General features: G+C 36.1%; 1 protein-coding gene across 9 annotated transcripts in view; it reads right to left on the reverse strand.

Annotated features, from left to right (window-relative positions):
• The window catches only part of DMD (dystrophin), a 2,668,835-nt gene that overhangs the window by 1,361,791 nt on the left and 1,287,773 nt on the right, over nt 1-19,271 (reverse strand). For all 9 annotated transcript variants that reach the window (XM_060407875.1, XM_060407877.1, XM_060407874.1 and 6 more), the window contains one exon: nt 11,968-12,129. In XM_060407875.1, coding sequence (XP_060263858.1) covers nt 11,968-12,129 — 162 coding nt within the window. The remainder of the gene's footprint in view (nt 1-11,967; nt 12,130-19,271) is intronic.

Consider the following 19,271-nt stretch of genomic DNA (forward strand, 5'->3'; position numbering starts at 1 on the left):
ATGCCTCATGGAAATCAAGGTGAGCATAACTTTTCTCATCTCTAAACGTACAGTCATAATGACAAGCCAGCAATGAAGCACGGCCATGATCTGTAGACAGAGTATCTGGGAAAATTCTCACGTCTGCAGTAGACAACTCTATTGGTTTTGGTGATAAGATTAGAGGCAGTTGTACAAGTAAATCCCTGCTCAAGTTGTCTGCACAAATATCTGTTCATGACTTTTCTGTGCCATCATATATCATTTATTTATGAATACGAGCCCCTTGATATCTTCTGAGGATAAGAGGGTTGGTGAGAAATCAAAAGGAAAGTGAATAGTCATTATGGAAATCACGAAAGGATAATGATGAGGTGAAAATTAAAAAGATATTCAGAGAGAGCAGAGGGTTCAAATTCTATACCTTTAACAGGATCTGTCCACATGTTTTTAACTCATTAATCCATTTGGCACTCAAGGTGTATATAGCAAAGGAAATAAAGAAATACACACATAATTCCATCAGCCTTTTATACTAGAGGGGTGAGAGAAGAGTCCTGAAGGAAAAACCATCATTATCATCACTGCCAAAGGAGACATGTGTGTGACCTTATGTCTGAACAGTTCTCAAACATTCATTTGATTACCTAATCAAATGAAGGTAAGTATTTACTATCCTCAACTACACTTACATATGAGGGTAAAAATGTTGACTTATCCAAGGTAAAGTAGCAAATTCAACTGCCCTTTAAACAACTGCACTGCCTCTTAAATTATGATTTAAAAATAAAAATATTCTTTGAATAGACATTTATCAGAAAAAAACATTTAATCTTATCTATATAGTTGTGCTGTTTAGCTTATCAATTCAATTCAAAAAGGAAATTCTTCATCTACTATCTTATTCCACAGAATGAGAACAAAACAATTGACCCTATTAAAGAATTTCCAGGGAAACAGAATGTAAAGATATGAGTTAATCACAAAGTAGAAATATGTGCAATATAATAGCAAAAACTCAAATTATGCCATAAAGGACAAGACACATATACATTTCTACTACAGAATCTGATAAAAATTTCAAGAAATTGGCATATTTAAGTTCCATATGGCTGATAAGTTTCTTAGAGGGGTGCGTGCATGCTCTGTCACTAAGTTGGGTCTGACTCTTTGCGACCCCATGAATTATAGCCCGACAGGCTCCTCTGTCCGTGGGACTTCCCTGGCAAGAATACTGGAGGGGCTTACCATTTCCTGCTCCAATTTAGAGGGGTAGATAAGATAATAAGAAAACGGGATCCCATTTGAGGTTGTGGGAACCATGCTAGCAAAGACTGAGTTTGGAAGGTGCAGAGTGTATATACTTAGTTTCACAGAAGAACTGGATGTGGGTAGAGTAAAAATTACTACTTAAAAGGGGAATTAATGTCAAGTTACTGAACCTTAAGTTTCAGGGATGGTCAGTTCAGTTCAGTTGCTAAGTCGTGCCTGACTCTTTGCGACCTCATGAACCTCAGCACGCCAGGCCTTCCTGTCTATCGCCAACTTCCGGAGTTTAACCACACTCATATCCATTGAGTCAGTGATGATATCCAACCATCTCATCCTCTGTCATCCCCTTCTATTCCTGTCCTCAATCTTTCCCAGCATCAGGGTCTTTTCAAATGAGTCAATTCTTCGCATCAGTGGCCAAAGTATTCGAGTTTCAGCTTCAACGTCGGTCCTTCCAATGAACACACATGACTGACCTTTAGCAAGGACTGGCTGGACCTCCTTGCAGTCCAGGGGACTCTCAAGAGTCTTCTGCAACACCACAGTTCAAAAGCATCAATTCTTCAGCACTCAGCTTTCTTTATGGTCCAACATCCATACATGACTACTGGAAAAACCATACCCTTGACTAGACGGACCTTTGTTGGCAAAGTAATGTCTCTGCTTTTTAATATGCTGTCTAGGTTGGTCATAACTTTTCTTCCAAGCAGTAAGCGTCTTTTAATTTCATGGCTGCAATCACCATCTGCAGTGATTTTGGAGCCCAGAAAAACAAAGTCTGACACGGTTTCCTCCTCTATTTGCCATGAAGTGATGGGACCAGATGCCATGATCTTCGTTTTCTGAATGTTGAGCTTTAAGCCAACTTTTTCACTCTCCTCTTTCACTTTCATCAAGAGGCTCTTTAGTTCTTCTTCACTTTCTGCCATAAGGGTAGTGTCATATGCATATCTGAGGTTATTGATATTTCTCCCAGCAATCTTGATTCCAGCTTGTGCTTCTTCCAGTCCAGCATTTCTCATGATGTACTCTGCATAGAAGTTAAATAAGCAGGGTGACAATATACAGCCTTGACGTACTCCTTTTCCTATTTGGAACCAGTCTGTTGTTCCATGTCCAGTTCTAACTGTTGCCTCCTGACCTGCATACAGGTTTCTCAAGAGGCAGGTCAGGTGGTCTGGTATTCCCATCTCTCTCAGAATTTTCCACAGTTTATTGTGATCCTCACAGTCAAAGGCTTTGGCATAGTCAATAAAGCAGAAATAGATGTTTTTCTGGAACTCTCCTGCTTTTTTGATGATCCAGAGGATGTTGGCAATTTGATCTCTTATTCCTCTGCCTTTTCTAAAACCAGCTTGAACATCTGGAAGTTCATGGTTCACATAGTGCTGAAGCCTGGTTTGGAGAATTTTGAGCGTTATTTTACTAACTGTGAGATGAGTGCAATTGTGCAGTCATTTGAGCATTCTTTGGCATTGCCTTTCTTTGGGATTGGAATGAAAACTGACCTTTTCCAGTCCTGTGGCCACTGCTGAGTTTTCCAAATTTGCTGGCATATTGAGTGCAGCACTTTCACAGCATCATCTTTCAGGATTTGAAACAGCTCCACTGGAATTCCATCACCTCCACTAGCTTTGTTTGTAGTGATGCTTTCTAAGGCCCAATTGGCTTCCCATTCCAGGATGTCTGGCTCTAGGTGAATGATCACACCACCATGATTATCTGGGTCATGAAGATCTTTTTTGTACAGTTCTTTTGTGTAGTCTTACCACTTCTTCTTAATATCTTCTGCTTCTGTTAGGTCCATACCATTTATGTCCTATATTGAGCCCATCTTTGCATGAAATGTTTCCCTGGTATCTCTTTTCTTGAAGAGATCTCTAGTCTTTCCCATTCTGTTGTTTTCCTCTATTTCTTTGCATTGATCACTGAGGAAGGCTTTCTTATGTCTTCTCGCTATTCTTTGGAACTCTGTATTCAGGTGTTATATCTTTCCTTTTCTCCTTTGCTTTTTGCTTCTATTCTTTTCACAGCTATATATAAGGCCTCCTCAGACAGGCATTTTACTTTTTTCATTTATTTTCCATGGGGATGGTCTTGATCCCTGTCTCCTGTACAATGTCAAGAACCTCCGTCCATAATTCATTAGGCACTCTATCAGATCTAGTCCCTTAAATCTATTTTTCACTTCCACTGTATAATCATAAGGGATTTGATTTAGGTCATACCTGCATGGTCTAGTGGTTTTCCCTACTTTCTTCAATTTAAGTCTGAATTTGGTAATAAGGAGTTCATGATCTGAGCCACAGTCAGCTCCCAGTCTTGTTTTTGCTGACTGTATAGAGCTCTCCATCTTTGACTGCAAAGAACATAAGCAATCTAATTTCATTGTTGGCCATCTGCCAATGTCCATGTGTAAAGTCTTCTCTTGTGTTGTTGGAAGAGGGTGTTTGCTATGACCAGTGCGTTCTCTTGGCAAAACTCTATTAGCCTTTGCCCTGATTCTTTCTGTACTCCAAAGCCAAATTTGCCTGTTATTCCAGGTGTTTCTTGACTTCCTACTTTTGCATTCCAGTCCCCTATAATGAAAAGGACATCTTTTATAGGTTTTAGTTCTAGAAGGTCTTGTATGTCTTCTTCAGTGTTACTGGTTGGGGCATAGACTTTAATTACTGTGATATTGAATGGTTTGCCTTGGAAACGAACAGAGATCATTCTGTCATTTTGGAGACTGCATGCAAGTACTGCATTTCAGACTCTTTTGTTGACTATGATGGCTACTCCATTTTTTCTAAGGGATTCCTACCCATAGTAGTAGATATAATGGTCATCTGAGTTAAATTCACCCATTCCAGTCCATTTTAGTTTGCTGAGTCCTAGAATGTTGATGTTCACTCTTGCCATCTCCTGCTTGACCACTTCCAATTTCCCTTGATTTATGGACCTAACATTCCAGATTCCTATGCAATATTGCTCTTTACAGCATCGGACCTTGCTTCTATCACCAGTCACATCCACAATTGGGATTGTCACTTGTCAAAAATAATAAAATTATTCTCTACAAAAATTTGATTTTCTTTTATAAAGTTTTTTTTCCCCTTAAAGACTACCCCCTCGAAGCTGCCTCCAGTAGCACTGCATTACAATAAATAAATAAATAAATAAATAAAAGCCAAAAGAGTTTTAGTGATTACTGAAACGTAGGCCTTCTGGTGATAAACTTCACATTTTTCCAAACAATCCATAATGTTTTTATGATTTAAAAACAATGAGGACAAAAATGACTTATAAAGAAATGACCAAAACTTAACTTTTATCTGTCAAATGGGGATGTGAAGGACCATGTAACTTGTGAAAAAAAAAAACCCACAAATTTTTAAGTTTCAATGCAAAAATTACATGGACTTTGAAATGTTCATATTTATATCAACATAGACTATTGAGTGGATGAATTTCTGTACTCTTAGAAAGGTCACCACTACTAAAACCATTAAAACTGAAAAAAAAAAGATGGCTGAATGTCATATAAAACTGAGATTTTATGACAATTTATAGGCAGAATTCCTAGAAAAATTCTCATATCTGTAGCGTTATTCCAATAGGATTAGAGATCAAAATTTCTTCATCAATTATTATGCATGATAAGAGCACAGTGACTAAATATATTTTATAAACTAAGGATAACAGTACTATAGAACTCAGAATATTTTATATATTAATATGTGTTAATAGCCAAGAGGAATATAATTCTTTGTTCAAAATATTCTTCTGATTTTTTTGGCAAAATATATCACACAAGTAAATTTGAGAAATCCTACTCATGTACTTAGTGAGTGTAAACATATACTCATGTACTAAATATACTCTCATCACTTAATGTGTTTATTTAGAGATGACAATTTATTTCATTATTAAAATTACAAGATAAAAATAGATATATATCTCTAATTGATCTACTTTGGGAAGGTTGTAATCACGTACCATACTTATATTTAGCTAGCACCTTTAAAAATTAATTCCACAATTCTTACCTTCAATTGATATTTAATTTTTAGTTTGTACTTAGGATATCTTTTACCACCTTCTTTATTTAACATCATCTGATTATTATTCTGAAACTGTATAATTTAAAAATGCTTTACCACTTTGCTGCCACTGCTGCTAAGTTGCTTCAGCCATGTCCGACTCTGTGCGACCCCATAGATGGCAGCCCACCAGGCTCCCCCGTCCCTGGGATTCTCCAGTGATTTGTTTAAATAACTATTATGGAAACTTCTATGCAAAGTGGACAATCTCCCATTTACAAATTACTTTTAAAAAAGATGGATCATTTTTTTCTGATATTATAATCAGACAATGAAAAAAATAACATTAAAAAAAAACCCTTTTGTAATATAGAAGAAAATATTGGGAAATGACAATTTCATCCAGAGAATAATGATTTCCAAAGGTAGCTACCAGATTTCTATGATCTGCTAAAGGTCTAAAGACTGTACTATCTCAGTTACATGTTTACTTAAAATACACATCTACCAGGGTATGGACGGTAAGTGTTTGAAGAAAATAACTGATCATGTGAAACTCTCATCTTAGCCTCATATTAAATCAGTAATTTCCAAAAGAAATAAAATGAAAGGAAGTAGCCAATGCATGATGCCAATTTGGAACCCCCATGTATTTTCTAAAAGGAACTCTCAACTTAATACTTCTCAGGATCACTAGATGTTTTTCATAAAAAGAGTGAAATAATAGAAAGCAAATTAAATAATCATAGCATTACAAAAATAAGACATTTGATAATATAGAAATTATGTTCACAATTAGCACTATATATTGAGAGCAAGAAACAACAATGGAAATGAAAATAGCCATTTTTCCATTAAAGATGGTAAAGGGCAAGTTATAAAACTAAAAATCAAACACTAATGACATTTCCAATATAGCATTTTACAACTAACTGAGCAGAGAACAGGGCTTTTTATCATGATTTACCTCATCAGACCATTCTCATATATCAAATTAATGACAGAAAGTGGTGAGCAAAATTAAGCTGTAACTATTTACTGGAATAAAGGAAACTTTATGTCAGATAATTGTTCAAGCTTTTCTCACATCAGATAAAGAAAATGACTCCAAAGAAAATATTTCAGAAATAAAAATATTAGATGTCATGTTAAGACTACAAATGGGGAAATTGTATAGTTAGATGAGTAATTTTTAAACAAACAGTAATTTTGATACGGCATCCTCAAGATGGTGAAATGGCCACATATAACACATACTCACCAAATTAAAGAAATAAAATGTACTAATAGGATCTTGGATAGTTTGTAGTTTTAAAATGTGGGATATGGAAAAAAATATAATTTTTCACATCTTCTGCAACTCTTGCTTGTGATTGTTTCCCACAATATTAAATATGTCAAAATAACAATAATAGCCATTTTATATTGGGGAGTAATCAGTTCTATACAGTAATACACATAGGCAGCATTTCAGTGTCAGAACAGATTTAAAATTCACTGCATTGTTTATCATTATATTGCTGGGTAAAAAGAAAGGAAAATGTGTGTTACGGTTATGCAGAGTTTAATATCAGAATCCAAATATCTGTAATCATGCTCCATTTTATTGTTCTGTGATTAAATCATTTCATTATTACATTATTCCTGGATGAATTCCCTATATGGGTTTATGCTGTCTAGTTCATAAATTGGTGAAGTAGGCTGTAAAGTTAGACTGTTTTGAGTCATCTGGCAATCAAATGCGCCTATTTACACTATAAAAGTCTTTTTTATTCCATAATGAAATCATAAGCTTAATCTGATATACCAAAATTTGCATTTAGGTCTTTATTTTTTAAGCAATGACTTTGAGAAATTTGGAATGTTTTCATTTAAACAGAGCCAAATATATTTTAAGTGAGTGAGAAGATTTAGCTTCAATAAATACAGGAAGACCTCAATTATGATTTATTTTGATGTGCAGCTAATTCAATCATCTATAATTAACAGCTTTCTTTAGTGAAAAGAAGATTCCTCTTTTCTGTTTATTGATACTAAGTTTTAACCATATTTTAACTGGGATGGAAAAAGAGATAGAAGGAAGATATCTGCTCTGTAGATATCTGGACTACCCAAAAGTCCTAGCTTGATGAGCAAAATATAGGAGCACTTTTCTATGCTGACTATGAGGTCCTCTCCTTTGGTAGTCATTTATTTTTTCCCTGGGCTTCCCTGGTGGCTCAGAGGTTAAAGCGTCTTCCTGGAATGCGGGAGACCAGGGTTTGATCCCTGGGTCGGGAAGATCCCCTGGAGAAGGAAATGGCAACCCACTCCTGTACTCTTGCCTGGAGAATCCCATGGAGGGAGGAGCCTGGTAGGCTACAGTCCATGGGGTCACAAAGTCAGACACGAGTGAGCAACTTCACTCATGAACATAAATCTACTGTGTGAGATATGAGGCTGCAGAAGATGAAATCAGGAATCTGCAGGACAAAAAACTGGACAATTTAGCGATCACAGTCACTGCTAAACAACCCCAACACTCCTTGCGGTAATCTAAGTAAAGGGGTCACATTCTCTTCCATAAAACATGTATCTTCAACACATAATGATGTGGAGCATTTCAACAGGTACTCATGTTAGATTGTTCTTACATATTGGAGATTCAAACTATGAGATTACTATAAAAGGGAAAAATACAGATTAAAGTACCTGTGTAATCTTAATAAGTATATAGCATTTAATTGGCTATTTAGACATAGTTATCACAGCTCCTACAATGATTTAGAGAAGCTAACTGGCACATTAACATATGTGGAATTAAAAAAAAAAGATGACTAAGCTAAGCTCCTCTTCCTCTTAAAACATTCATAAGGAAAATTCTATTTGTCTAAATTAATTCACTCCTGCAGGAGTTCTCAGCTATATATGTCTGCCTTCACTTATTTCCCATAAGATTAAAGAAACAAGCAAGATAGAAGTCACCAATGTCTGATTTCCACCCCATCTCCCTCCCAGTGAAATTTTGACTCAGCCATAGGTGAGAATGTTTGTCAAACAGTGTTGAGAAACATGATGTTGGGGGTGGGGGGGAAGCCTGGGACTAGCCATTTCCAAAGTTCTCAACCTTAGATACTTGTTAGGATAACTTGGGGTGGGGGGGTGGTTTCCCAAAATTCTGATGACTGAGTCCACCTAGAGATTCTGACTTGATTGGCCTGCCATGCAAAGCTAAGGACTTGGATTTCTGCCTCCAGACCTTAGGTGATAAAACTAAATCTCTGTGTTTTACCATGTTCTTCAGTAAAATTAAGGAGTAAATAACTCTATTCATGCCATGTGCTTCTCTGCAGTAATCCAATTTGAAGATTATATTCTGTATAGTTGTTTCAGAGAAACACTCATGGGGTTTTTATATTTTAATCATACTATTTTTAAAATATCTCTTCAAATTTTTGATTTATGTATTCAGATAATCAATTTCTGTATCAAGAAGAGCTTTCCCCATTTGCCTTATACTATTTGAATTAATAAGATGTCATCTTAATTATATACTTGAATAAGAGCCTCTCTTTATATAGGCTGGCATTTTAATGCTGCAGTCATTCGAATTTAAGAACGTGGTTTTCTTAAGAATTATTTTTTTGAAATAAAACACTCCAGTCAATGTTTGCCCTAGCAGGATGTGGTTTTACTTTCTGAAAGGTTAAACTTTACTCCTGAGGCTCATAGCACTAAATAAAAAGGTAAAATATTTTTAATCTGGTTTAGAATCAGAAGGCCCAGTTTGCTTAATCATGACAGATAACTGGTCAATGAATATGCAGAGGCAGTGGGAAGCTCCTTTATGCTCAAGAAAGTGACCTGATCTACATTTACTTTTATATAAAATAAGAATATACCTGTCAAAATATTATACACATTGCGCCCAATCCCTTAATCCTGATTGTGTTTTTAATACCTGAGACTCTCAAACACTCTTAAAAGGCCAAAAAAGGAAGACTTTTTTTACAGATTTAAATTTAGTAGTAAAACTACCAGTGCACCACACGGTGGAGTCAAACATCCACAAATCTATGTGGCCAATATGTGACCGGAAAACTGAGCACAGATATAAGATGACCAAATATGGCAATGCCATTCGTCTTGTCCTGCTTTTCAGTGATGTATTAAAACAAGTGCTCGGTTTCTGAAAAGGGAAAGCTAACCCCATTAATCTTTTAATTAGCAATGAAATTTTATGCCAATTTATGGAAACACATTGGGTATGAATTTTCATTTATACCAAGCCTTAAATTTAGCCTCATTATATAAGCTTAGAAAAAATGCCATTTCGGTGGTATTCTTAGGAAGTTCTTTGTCTGACACGCTGTGCCTAAGTTCTCACTCCACAGACAATCCCTTTATTCTCGACTTGTTTCTTCCAGGGGAGATTCATATTGAGCTTCAGGAAAGGCAATCCCTGAAGTAAATCTGAGTAGTTGCTAACTCTGTTCTGGAAAACAATTCACTTTGATGTCATCTTAAAATAAAAGCTTGGAGGGACTTCCCTGGCAGTCCAGGGGTGAAGATTCCACACTTCCAGTGCACGAGGCACAGGTTTGATCCCTAGTCAGGGAACTAAGATCCCACATGTGGTATGGTGTGGCAAAAATAAATAAATGAATAAACAAAAAGAATTTTGGAAAAGAATGTTTCTATAGCTTTTGGGTGAATGCATTTTATAATATATTACCACTTGGGGAATTCAAAGTTAAGATCATCTTGAAATGCAGGTGCAAACAGAAATGTAAGGAAAATAGATGTGAACTTGTTAGTATTCCAAAATCTCTTTTTTCAAGTAGATTTGAAATGTCCTAATCTGTGTGCTGTTATCAACAAAATTTTGAACTGTTTTTAATAATCTTTTATCATAGTTTTTGAGAAAGAAAAACAAAAATCTTTATGTTATTAAACTAGCATGTTATATTCATGTTTATGGAATCATGTATTCATAAGTAAATAAACAAACATTCAGGGTCAACAACCTTTTCATGTAAACAATATTTTTTTTCTGAAAGTTCCCAATTTTTACCTCAGACACTAAGAACTTTTGCCAATCTCAAATTTGCTGCTTACAGCTTCATTCTACCAGCTTGATAAAGGAACTCCATTTATTTTATAGTATAACTGATTTTAATATTTATACCATTCAAATTTTTCCTTGATTACATTCAAAAAGGTATGAGACATCTGTAATCAAACCTTCTTCCAAATTCATGTCACTAAATTAAACAAAATAAGCAGTTCTACTCTGCCTTCAGTTTATAATCATGTAGTTCTTTACAATTCAGTAAAAATTTCATTCCTATCATACATTTTTCTAAAGCTTGCCTAGTGGCTCAAGTTGTATGTGGCTCAAATGGAAAGAGTCTTCAAAATAGACAATGCTGGAGAACTTGACGAAACTAGGTAAGTTTGAAGAAGTGTATATACCAGGGAGGTTACATACGGCCCTAGTGGAAAACTATCATGAGGATTTTATCATCAAAAACTACCCAACTTCACTTTCTTCACCTCTTGCTACAACAGTCAATGAGGAATCCCACCACTCTAGACTTTTTCAGCCTATCCAAACTACTTGTATTCTATCCCATGCACTCAAAGACTTTCTCAGACAAAACTTATACAATATGGTAAACTAACACATGCTATTATGTTCAATGATGCTTTGAACATCCATTTAACTGTGGTTTAATGCACTGTAATGGCATCATAACCGTAATTTATAAATCTAGTATTTCATAAATCCAAATTTATTTTAAAGTGGAAACATTCATGTATCTCCACCAATTAGTGGGGAGAGGGCCTTGGGGATGGACAGATAACCTTCTAATGCTTCTCACATTATAATGTATCAGTCTGAGTTATCCCTGGGTATTGGGTTCCTAATATATATACATATGACATGAAAATTAGCTATGTAACCTTACTATCAGAAAACTCTAAAGACATTTATATAAATAATACTTATGATATTTTACAAACAAGCGAATGTTATTTAAAAATAGAAATACAGCATTACTGTCCAAGTTGAAAATTAATATGAATATAGCCTAAATTTACTCAGTATAAATTTGACTTAGATTTATTTTCATTACTATTTTAACTCTGATTCTAGAAAAATTAGTTTAATACATTTCATAATTCAGATTGAATAGTGCTGAATATATCATATGTGAAAATGAGTATAGAGAATATTAGTAATAAAATGTAAATTTATATCTCTAATTCCTTATTATTAACTACTTACAACACATTAAATGTAGAATATAGGTTATATGAATTCTGATTCCAGGATAATGAAGGTGAGTTGATAAGAAAATATTTGGGGCTGCATTTTTAATAGTACCACCAAAAATATTTTTTTCATAATTTACATTCCTATGATTTCCCTCCAGCTAAAGTATAGACCAAAAATAGTGATAAATAGCAGACTTCAGTGTGATACTGCCCCAGTCTTTTAAGTGTCTATTTCAAGTTCCTCCATTACATACATTTGAAAATAAATCTTAGAGTACTAATCTAGAGCTCTTTCCCCCCTTATCTCCAGTCAAATCCATCGATCAAATAACACTCTGTGCAACTAGATAAATAAATTTTAAGTTAGAAATACACCACTGTCTTGGTCAGATAATAAAAACCAAAGAAGCTCGTCCCAGGTTCTACTTGCCTGGGCTTCCTGAGGCATCTGAGCGGCATCCACTTTGTCAGCGATATAAGCTGCCAACTGCTTGTCAATTGATGAGAGGGACTCCTGAATTAACTGTAAAGATTTTTCAATCTCCTGGGCAGACTGGATACTCTGTTCAAGCAACTTTTGCCTCCTCACAGCCTAAAGAAAGAAAGGAAGGAAAAAAAAAAAAAAGAATCAGTCCAATGTTTACTGGTGATAGTTTTTCTGCATTCCAGCTGCAAAGCAAAAGAAGATTCTAGATTCTCCCTCATCACCTTTTTGTAAGATAGATTTCGCAGCTTCCTGCCACTCATTCAGCTCTACTTAAAAAATTGAAACTAAGAATAAGAAAAAAAGAGCATACAAAACTACATCAGGAATCTCTACAGGACAAAAATCACAGTATTATGTACATCAAGGAAAGAGGCTTGGAAAAACATTAGTGAAGTCATCTCCGTTGTTGCAATCTGTCGTTCTCAGGCCGAATGCTCCTCCTGATCTCATTATATAGTTCAAGAGATTTGGTTTACTTAGAATAGGGTCATCGTCATCACAATCCAATTCAAGATAGATAATCCACTTCCACCAGTGAGACACATATACAATCTGTTCAGAATCAGCTCCTTTTCAAAAAGGGAATTTTAGGGAAACATTTGGTTATGGATTTATTTTGAATACTATTTCAACCAACTATGCATGGTATTTTTTTCCTCCTCTTCCTTTCACAATTTGGATTATGGAAATTGCTTGTGCAATTGGATTTGTGTTACTGCTGAAGTAGAACAAATAATAAGTAACCCTAATATAGCTGCAATTAATCTTGATTGTTACTATAAGTATGATTAGGATAATTTAACACTTTTTAAGTATAAATAGCATGTGGAACCGATTGCAGAGTCTCCCTTCAAGGATCTGTTCACCTTTAAAAGAGTAGTTATAAAAGAAATGGGACAGGTAACTTACTGAGAATTCCTTAAATTATGCATCATAATCAAGAATTTTTCCTTATTATAAAATATGAAGGCATGATTATCTGATACAAAAGGACCATCCTTCCCAATGACCATGATCAGGGTTTTAAAAATAATCCTGCTTTTTTATATTACATACAGAATAAGAATATAAATGTTGGCTCTTAACTTTGGGTTTTTTTTTTTTTTTTTTTTTGGCTCTTAACTTTGAAAGATACTACAGATATCAATGTCCTTTAATGAAGCCAACTTGGAATATAGCGTTACTCAAGTAAGAACAAATCTAAAGGCATCTGGACCAAAGGAAAAGGAGCTGAAAGATGTGTGATGCTAAGGGAGCAAGGAAGGTCTTCTGGGTATTTCTACCTACACCATAAATCTTCAGGATTCTGTCTGAGGCTTTTCTTTCTTAACATTCTACCCATGCCCTCAAACACAATTACACCTCATAAGCTCACAATTCTTAACTCCACATTTCCAGTGCAGATTCCCCGCTTGTTCTCTACACTTGCCTATGCATTCTCCTACTTGACATTTCCACCTGGGCGTCCCACAGCCATCAGAACAACAACAGCACTAAATATGGATCCACTCTCAGACCTCCCCAACTTGCTTTTCTTCTTTCTGTGTATTCTTTTTTCCTGTCTCAGTGTTTTATCATCATGGCCTTTATTAGCCATTATTTGGGATATTTCCTCTTCTATTATATCCTTCATCCTTTTGCAATTAATGAGCCCATCAGTCACCAATCCCTTCTTCTACCTTCTAGTATTTCTTGATTCCATCCTTTTCTCCCTCATTTCAACACCAATACCCTACTTGAGGTCATTAGCATTTCTTGCCTCAAACATGGTTACAGGACTCTTGGCTGGTATCCTGCCATGCCACTACTCATCTGCAAAGCAGATACAGTATCTTATTTGTAAAGCAACGTAACAATTATCTTCTTCAATCATCCAGTGATTCCTTATTTTCCTTAGAATAAAAGTTGTACTTTTTAATATAGCTCAAAAGTTCTTTCATAGTCCCCGTGGTATCCTCTACTACTTGCAGAAGCTATAGAGATATGTTAGTTTTAATTTCCCAGCATACACTCTATTCCTCTTTATACTTGGCTTTAAACATGCTGTTCCGTTTTCCTAGAACAATCCCATGACCAAACTTCCTTTTCCTGGGTAAATTATATTCATCCTTTGAGTCTTACCTTGGAAATGTGGACATCTCCCTCTCCAGGTAGCTGACCCTAAAACCCTGTGTTCTCTCTTGCCCTTTTATTTCTGTCTTAACATGTATAACATCACATTGTAATTTCCCATTAACTGCCTCTACTTTAGACTGTAAGCTCTAATGAGTTTAGAGATTATGGCTGTCCTGTCCATTGCTCAATATTTGTTCTGTGAAAAAAGGCCAATAGTTTTATGACCGGATGAATGGTATTTGTGGAGAAAACAGAGAAAAGTTCAAGTAGTCTAAGACCAAAATATTGGATTCACAGAAGAAATTGAAAAAAAAAAATAGTTCACCAACACTTGGAGATATATCTTTTGGAGAACACATCTTTGTTACTTTTATTATTACTAAATGTGTCAGAATAGGATAGAGCATTAAACCTATTTCTATTAAAAAATACTTGACCAAAGTCAGTGACCAAGACCTTGTCCTGTATTCTAACTCAAATAGTTATTTTTTCTTCAGGAAAAAAATTCAATTAAAGTTGCCTCACATAATCATTCAGATAACTGTGCTCATGGCTATAATCAGAGCTCTCTGTATTACAGACGAGAATGTCTGTAGCCTTCTGAGAGCAACTCCTGAGAAATGATTCTCTAATGATAAAACTTCTCTATTGTGACAGGTGGCTGGAGAAACTTTCCAACCAGAGCAAGTTGCAATTGCCTACTCTGGCATTGTGTAAATCCAGTCCTTTATCTGGCTAAGGGCAAAAACAGCTTACTCTCCTGTGCACATCTGTAGAATACTAATATAACTGAATAGGATACAATATAGCATAATGTTAAATCACATATCTAGCCTCAAAATTATTTTTAGAAATCTAACTTTTTCTATTCATGAAATTCTGGTTGAAAGAAATGAAATGGCCTACAAGATGATGGCAGAGTTGATCTCAGGTGGTTTGTCTCTTTGCCTGGCCTGGCAGTCAATAAGAGAGAGTGATTCACAGAGATCCTTTGATTATCTCAGGGAGTGAAAAGACCTGATGTCAATCCAAGCCTGCAGAATTCTTTGAACTAGTCATGGCATAGGCAGTCTTCTATTTCTAAATATCTTGTTAAGCCAACCCTTATAGGAGGCCAGGCCTGTGAATTTTCAAGGATTCTCGGTGCCCTCAACCTGTGCTGTTTCACTGAATAGAGCTGGGAGGACGTCCTAACCCAGAACCATATTTTTGTTTTTGTTCCAGAATACTGCTCAACTGCTGTTTTAAAATGTTATTTCATGTCTTTTGCTAATCCACTCAGCCATAAGCAGAATCGTATAGCTAGGCAAAAACAGCAAATATGAGGGGTATTAGAAAACCATTAAAAGACTGGCAATCAACAACAAAAACAGAAAGGTAGAAAATGGAATCCTAGTAATGGTTACCAAGAAAAGACATAGTGAAAACATGTTTAATTTGGTTTTCAGAGAAAATTCAAAGAAAACTAAATAAAATCAACATACACGAAAATAAAATATTCTTATTTCCCCCAAAGTGCTATGCAATATAAAATTAAGAGGTTAATGGTTTCTGTTGGCCATGCAAAGTTGTCTCCACAGTGAATTGATCGTCTCTCACATTCCTTTTCAAAATAACAGATTAACCCTTGTGGCCCAACATTCACTTCAATCAAAGTGCAGCATGCCTAAGAAACTGTGGAAGAATGCATTTTTCATTCTGAAGAATATATTTTTCATGAGAAATAAAAACTGAGAATTTGCACCAAAGCACATATATTTAAAATATGAATGTGCTGTGCTCAGTTGTGTCCAACTCTTTGCAGTCCCATGGACTGTAGCCTGCCAGGCTCCTCTTTTTAGTGGGCTAGGATGCTGAAAGATATCTGGCTTCTCAGAAGTTTGGAGTAGGGATCTCCAAAAGAATTGTAGATTCTGGCCTGTTCTGGTTCAATTTGCAAAGAAAACGTCAGACTCTTAGTTCAGACAAATTAATATAAATATTTCTAGTAAATAAAGAAAGAAGAATAGATGTCAGATGGCTGATTCTACAAAAAAATATATAGCATGGTTTATGATCATCGTGCAGTAAATGACAAACTTATTCATTTTACTTATTTTTTTACTCTTATACTTATCAATGAGAGCTGGATGTGCCAAACATTTGATTTTCAGCATTTTTTTTCCCCTAAGCAGTGAAATATTTCAGCCAATGTTAAAGCTAAACCTCATTTCTCTGAATGATGTTTGTAGCAGAGGAACTAAAACCAAAACAAAAATCTATGTCCCAAATTCTGATGCAAATAAAGGAAAGCAATCCTTGAAGTTTCTGCTTGAGGGAGAGCATTAATTGCCACCTTGAATGATGCTACCTTGGCCAGTGTAAAACAATAGGGATTAACTAAAGAGATGTGCTCAAACCAAATCCTAAACTCCCAGCTCTTCGGGAATTAATGTAGAGACCCAAGAGGGTACTAATCTACATTATTTAGCAGCTGCACCACACTGCACAGACTGTCCTGATCAAGTTCTATCTTCTGGAGTTTCAACTTCAATAGGCCTGGTAATTAAGGCAACTGCTTCCTTTTCGTTTTTCTTTGTCATCTATGAAGAGGCTGTAACGTGTTCAAATGCCAAGTAGTCATAGTCTGTTATATTTGGAGCAACAGGGATGGACCTAGAGATGACCAAAGTTAGTCAGAAAGACAAATATTAAGATATCACTTATATGTGGAATCTAAAATATGACACAAATGAATCTGTTTATGAAACAGAAACAGACTCACAGACATAAAAAAAAACTTGTGGTTATGAAAAGGGAAAGAGAGTGGGGGAGGGACAAATTAGGAGTTTGGGATTAGCAGACACGAACTACTATATATAAAATAAATAAACAACATGGTCCTACTGGAACTATATTCAATATCCTTTAATAAACCAGAATACATATGTGTGTTTGTCACTTTGCTGTCCACTAGGAACTAACACAACATTGTAAATCAACTATACTTCAATTAAAAAAAATATTCAATTTGACTGAATTACATTGTTGGGTTTGAGAGCAATTCTGATTAGCTGTTTCCTCATGTCCTAACTCGGATTTAACTTACGAGTTCTTCTGAAGCTGCACTGTTACATCAGGAACACAGTGGACTCTGTTATTTTAGATTGTTGGCTATCGCCTTCAACTGAAAACTGTAAGTGCTAAGTTTATCTCATTCTAAGAGATGGGGATAAGATTTACCTCAAAAGCGTGCACAAAAGAGGTCAAAAATCGACCTTTCCTTCATCACTCCACCAATCTCATGTATTCTAAAGTTGTCTGAAAATTTAGGAAAGAATCAGAGTCACATTGAATCTATGGCCCAGGAGGAGAGTGTGATGGCTCCTGTTTACTCCTCAGGGAGACAAAAACACTGGTACTTCACCCCTCTGCCCCAAACAAATGAGGGTAGCTCCAAGTCCACCATTTATAGAGCCTAGGAGTACAAAGTGGATGGGATGGCTTCTAACTACCAACTTGTACTGTGCTTAAGTAGCTGAACGCTTTTTGTTTGCTTCCTGTGACTACTGAAGTGTTAAAACTGATCTGAAATGGTGATGTAGTAAGGAGAGGAGGCATCTTGTACTTCCCAATGCTTGGTGTGGCCAAAGCATTTTTGTAGGTCAAGTGGAAACTGAAGGAGGCAGCTATGGTTTAGCTGTCTAATAGGAGTGCTGTGTATGGAGCATGAGTACTCTAGGATGAGATGCCCAAAAACATGTTTACACAGCATACTTTTCCTTGTTAAAGAAATGGGAAGACAGAAGAGCTTCTGTAAGACCTCTTAAGAGGCCCCACTTGTACCCCAAAGAAAACAAGTGTTTGTGTCTTTATTACATACAATACATGAGCACCATAAGATGCTACTTAAGAGGAGATATATACCCACTTTCTTTCTTTCCTACTTCTCAGGCCAATGGAGAATAATATCACCCAGGTGGGGTAAGGGAAGCTGGTGAAACTGATCATTCTTCCCTGCCAGGGCACATCACTTCAGCATGGTTTAAGCTGGTACTGCAAACAGGACATTAAACTAAATATGAGACTGAAACTTTAAGCTGAACTAAACTTAATTTAATCTTATTTTTTCATATCCTAGAGACCAAATAGCAATTGAATCTATTCAGGATGCCACTAAGAAAAATGAATCAACCATCTGCTTGAAGCAAAACCATTTCATGTTTGTGTTCTATCTGGTTCAAACTATGCAGCAAACTACTGACACCGTCCATAAATTCAGCACTTGATAAACCGAGTTAGAGGCAGAGGGAAAAGATGACTATGAGGAACAGTGAGAATGTGGCTTAGGGCAGGACAGGAAATGGTTTACAGATGACATGGAGACATCAATAATGAAGGGCCTAGGAAATATATTTGAAAAACTGAGAAGTATAGTGGTATAGCATAATTAGAAGACTTATAAATACATATAAAGCTTTGTCTTATACAACAGTTAGCAAATGACACGTGCTCTGAATTCATCTACTGATGTTCCATTTGTGGACCATTGCGACTACCAAATGCAACACTTGGCGGGAGAACATCCTTAACGAAGTTCAAAGGTGAGGAATACCCTGGACCTTACTGTACACTTGGACTTCTTTGGGATTGAGGATAGCTGAGCATTTTATTACTTGTCATTCAAAAGGTCCATCTAGTCAAAGCTATGGTTTTTCCAGTAGTCATGTATGGATGTGAGAGTTGGACTATAAAGAAAGCTGAGCACCGAAGAATTGGTGCTTTTGAACTGTGGTGTTGGAGAAGACTCTTGAGAGTCCCTTGGACTGCAAGGAGATCCAACCAGTCCATCCTAAAGGAAATCAGTCCTGAATATTCATTGGAAGGACTGATGCTGAAGCAGAAACTCCAATATTTTGGCCACCTGATGCGAAGAACTGACTCACTTGAAAAGACCCTCATGCTGGGAAAGATTGAAGACAAGAGAAGGGGATGACAGAGGATGAAATGGTTGGATGGCATCACCAACTCAATGGACATGAGTTTGAGTAAACTCCGGGAGTTGGCGATGGACAGGGAGGCATGGCGTGTTGCAGTCCATGGGGTCACAAAGAGTAGGACACGATTGAGCAACTGAACTGATGGTAGAAGAA

This window comes from Ovis aries, chromosome X (genome assembly GCF_016772045.2).
Source record: "Ovis aries strain OAR_USU_Benz2616 breed Rambouillet chromosome X, ARS-UI_Ramb_v3.0, whole genome shotgun sequence".
In the NCBI taxonomy this organism is placed as follows: Eukaryota; Metazoa; Chordata; class Mammalia; order Artiodactyla; family Bovidae; genus Ovis; species Ovis aries.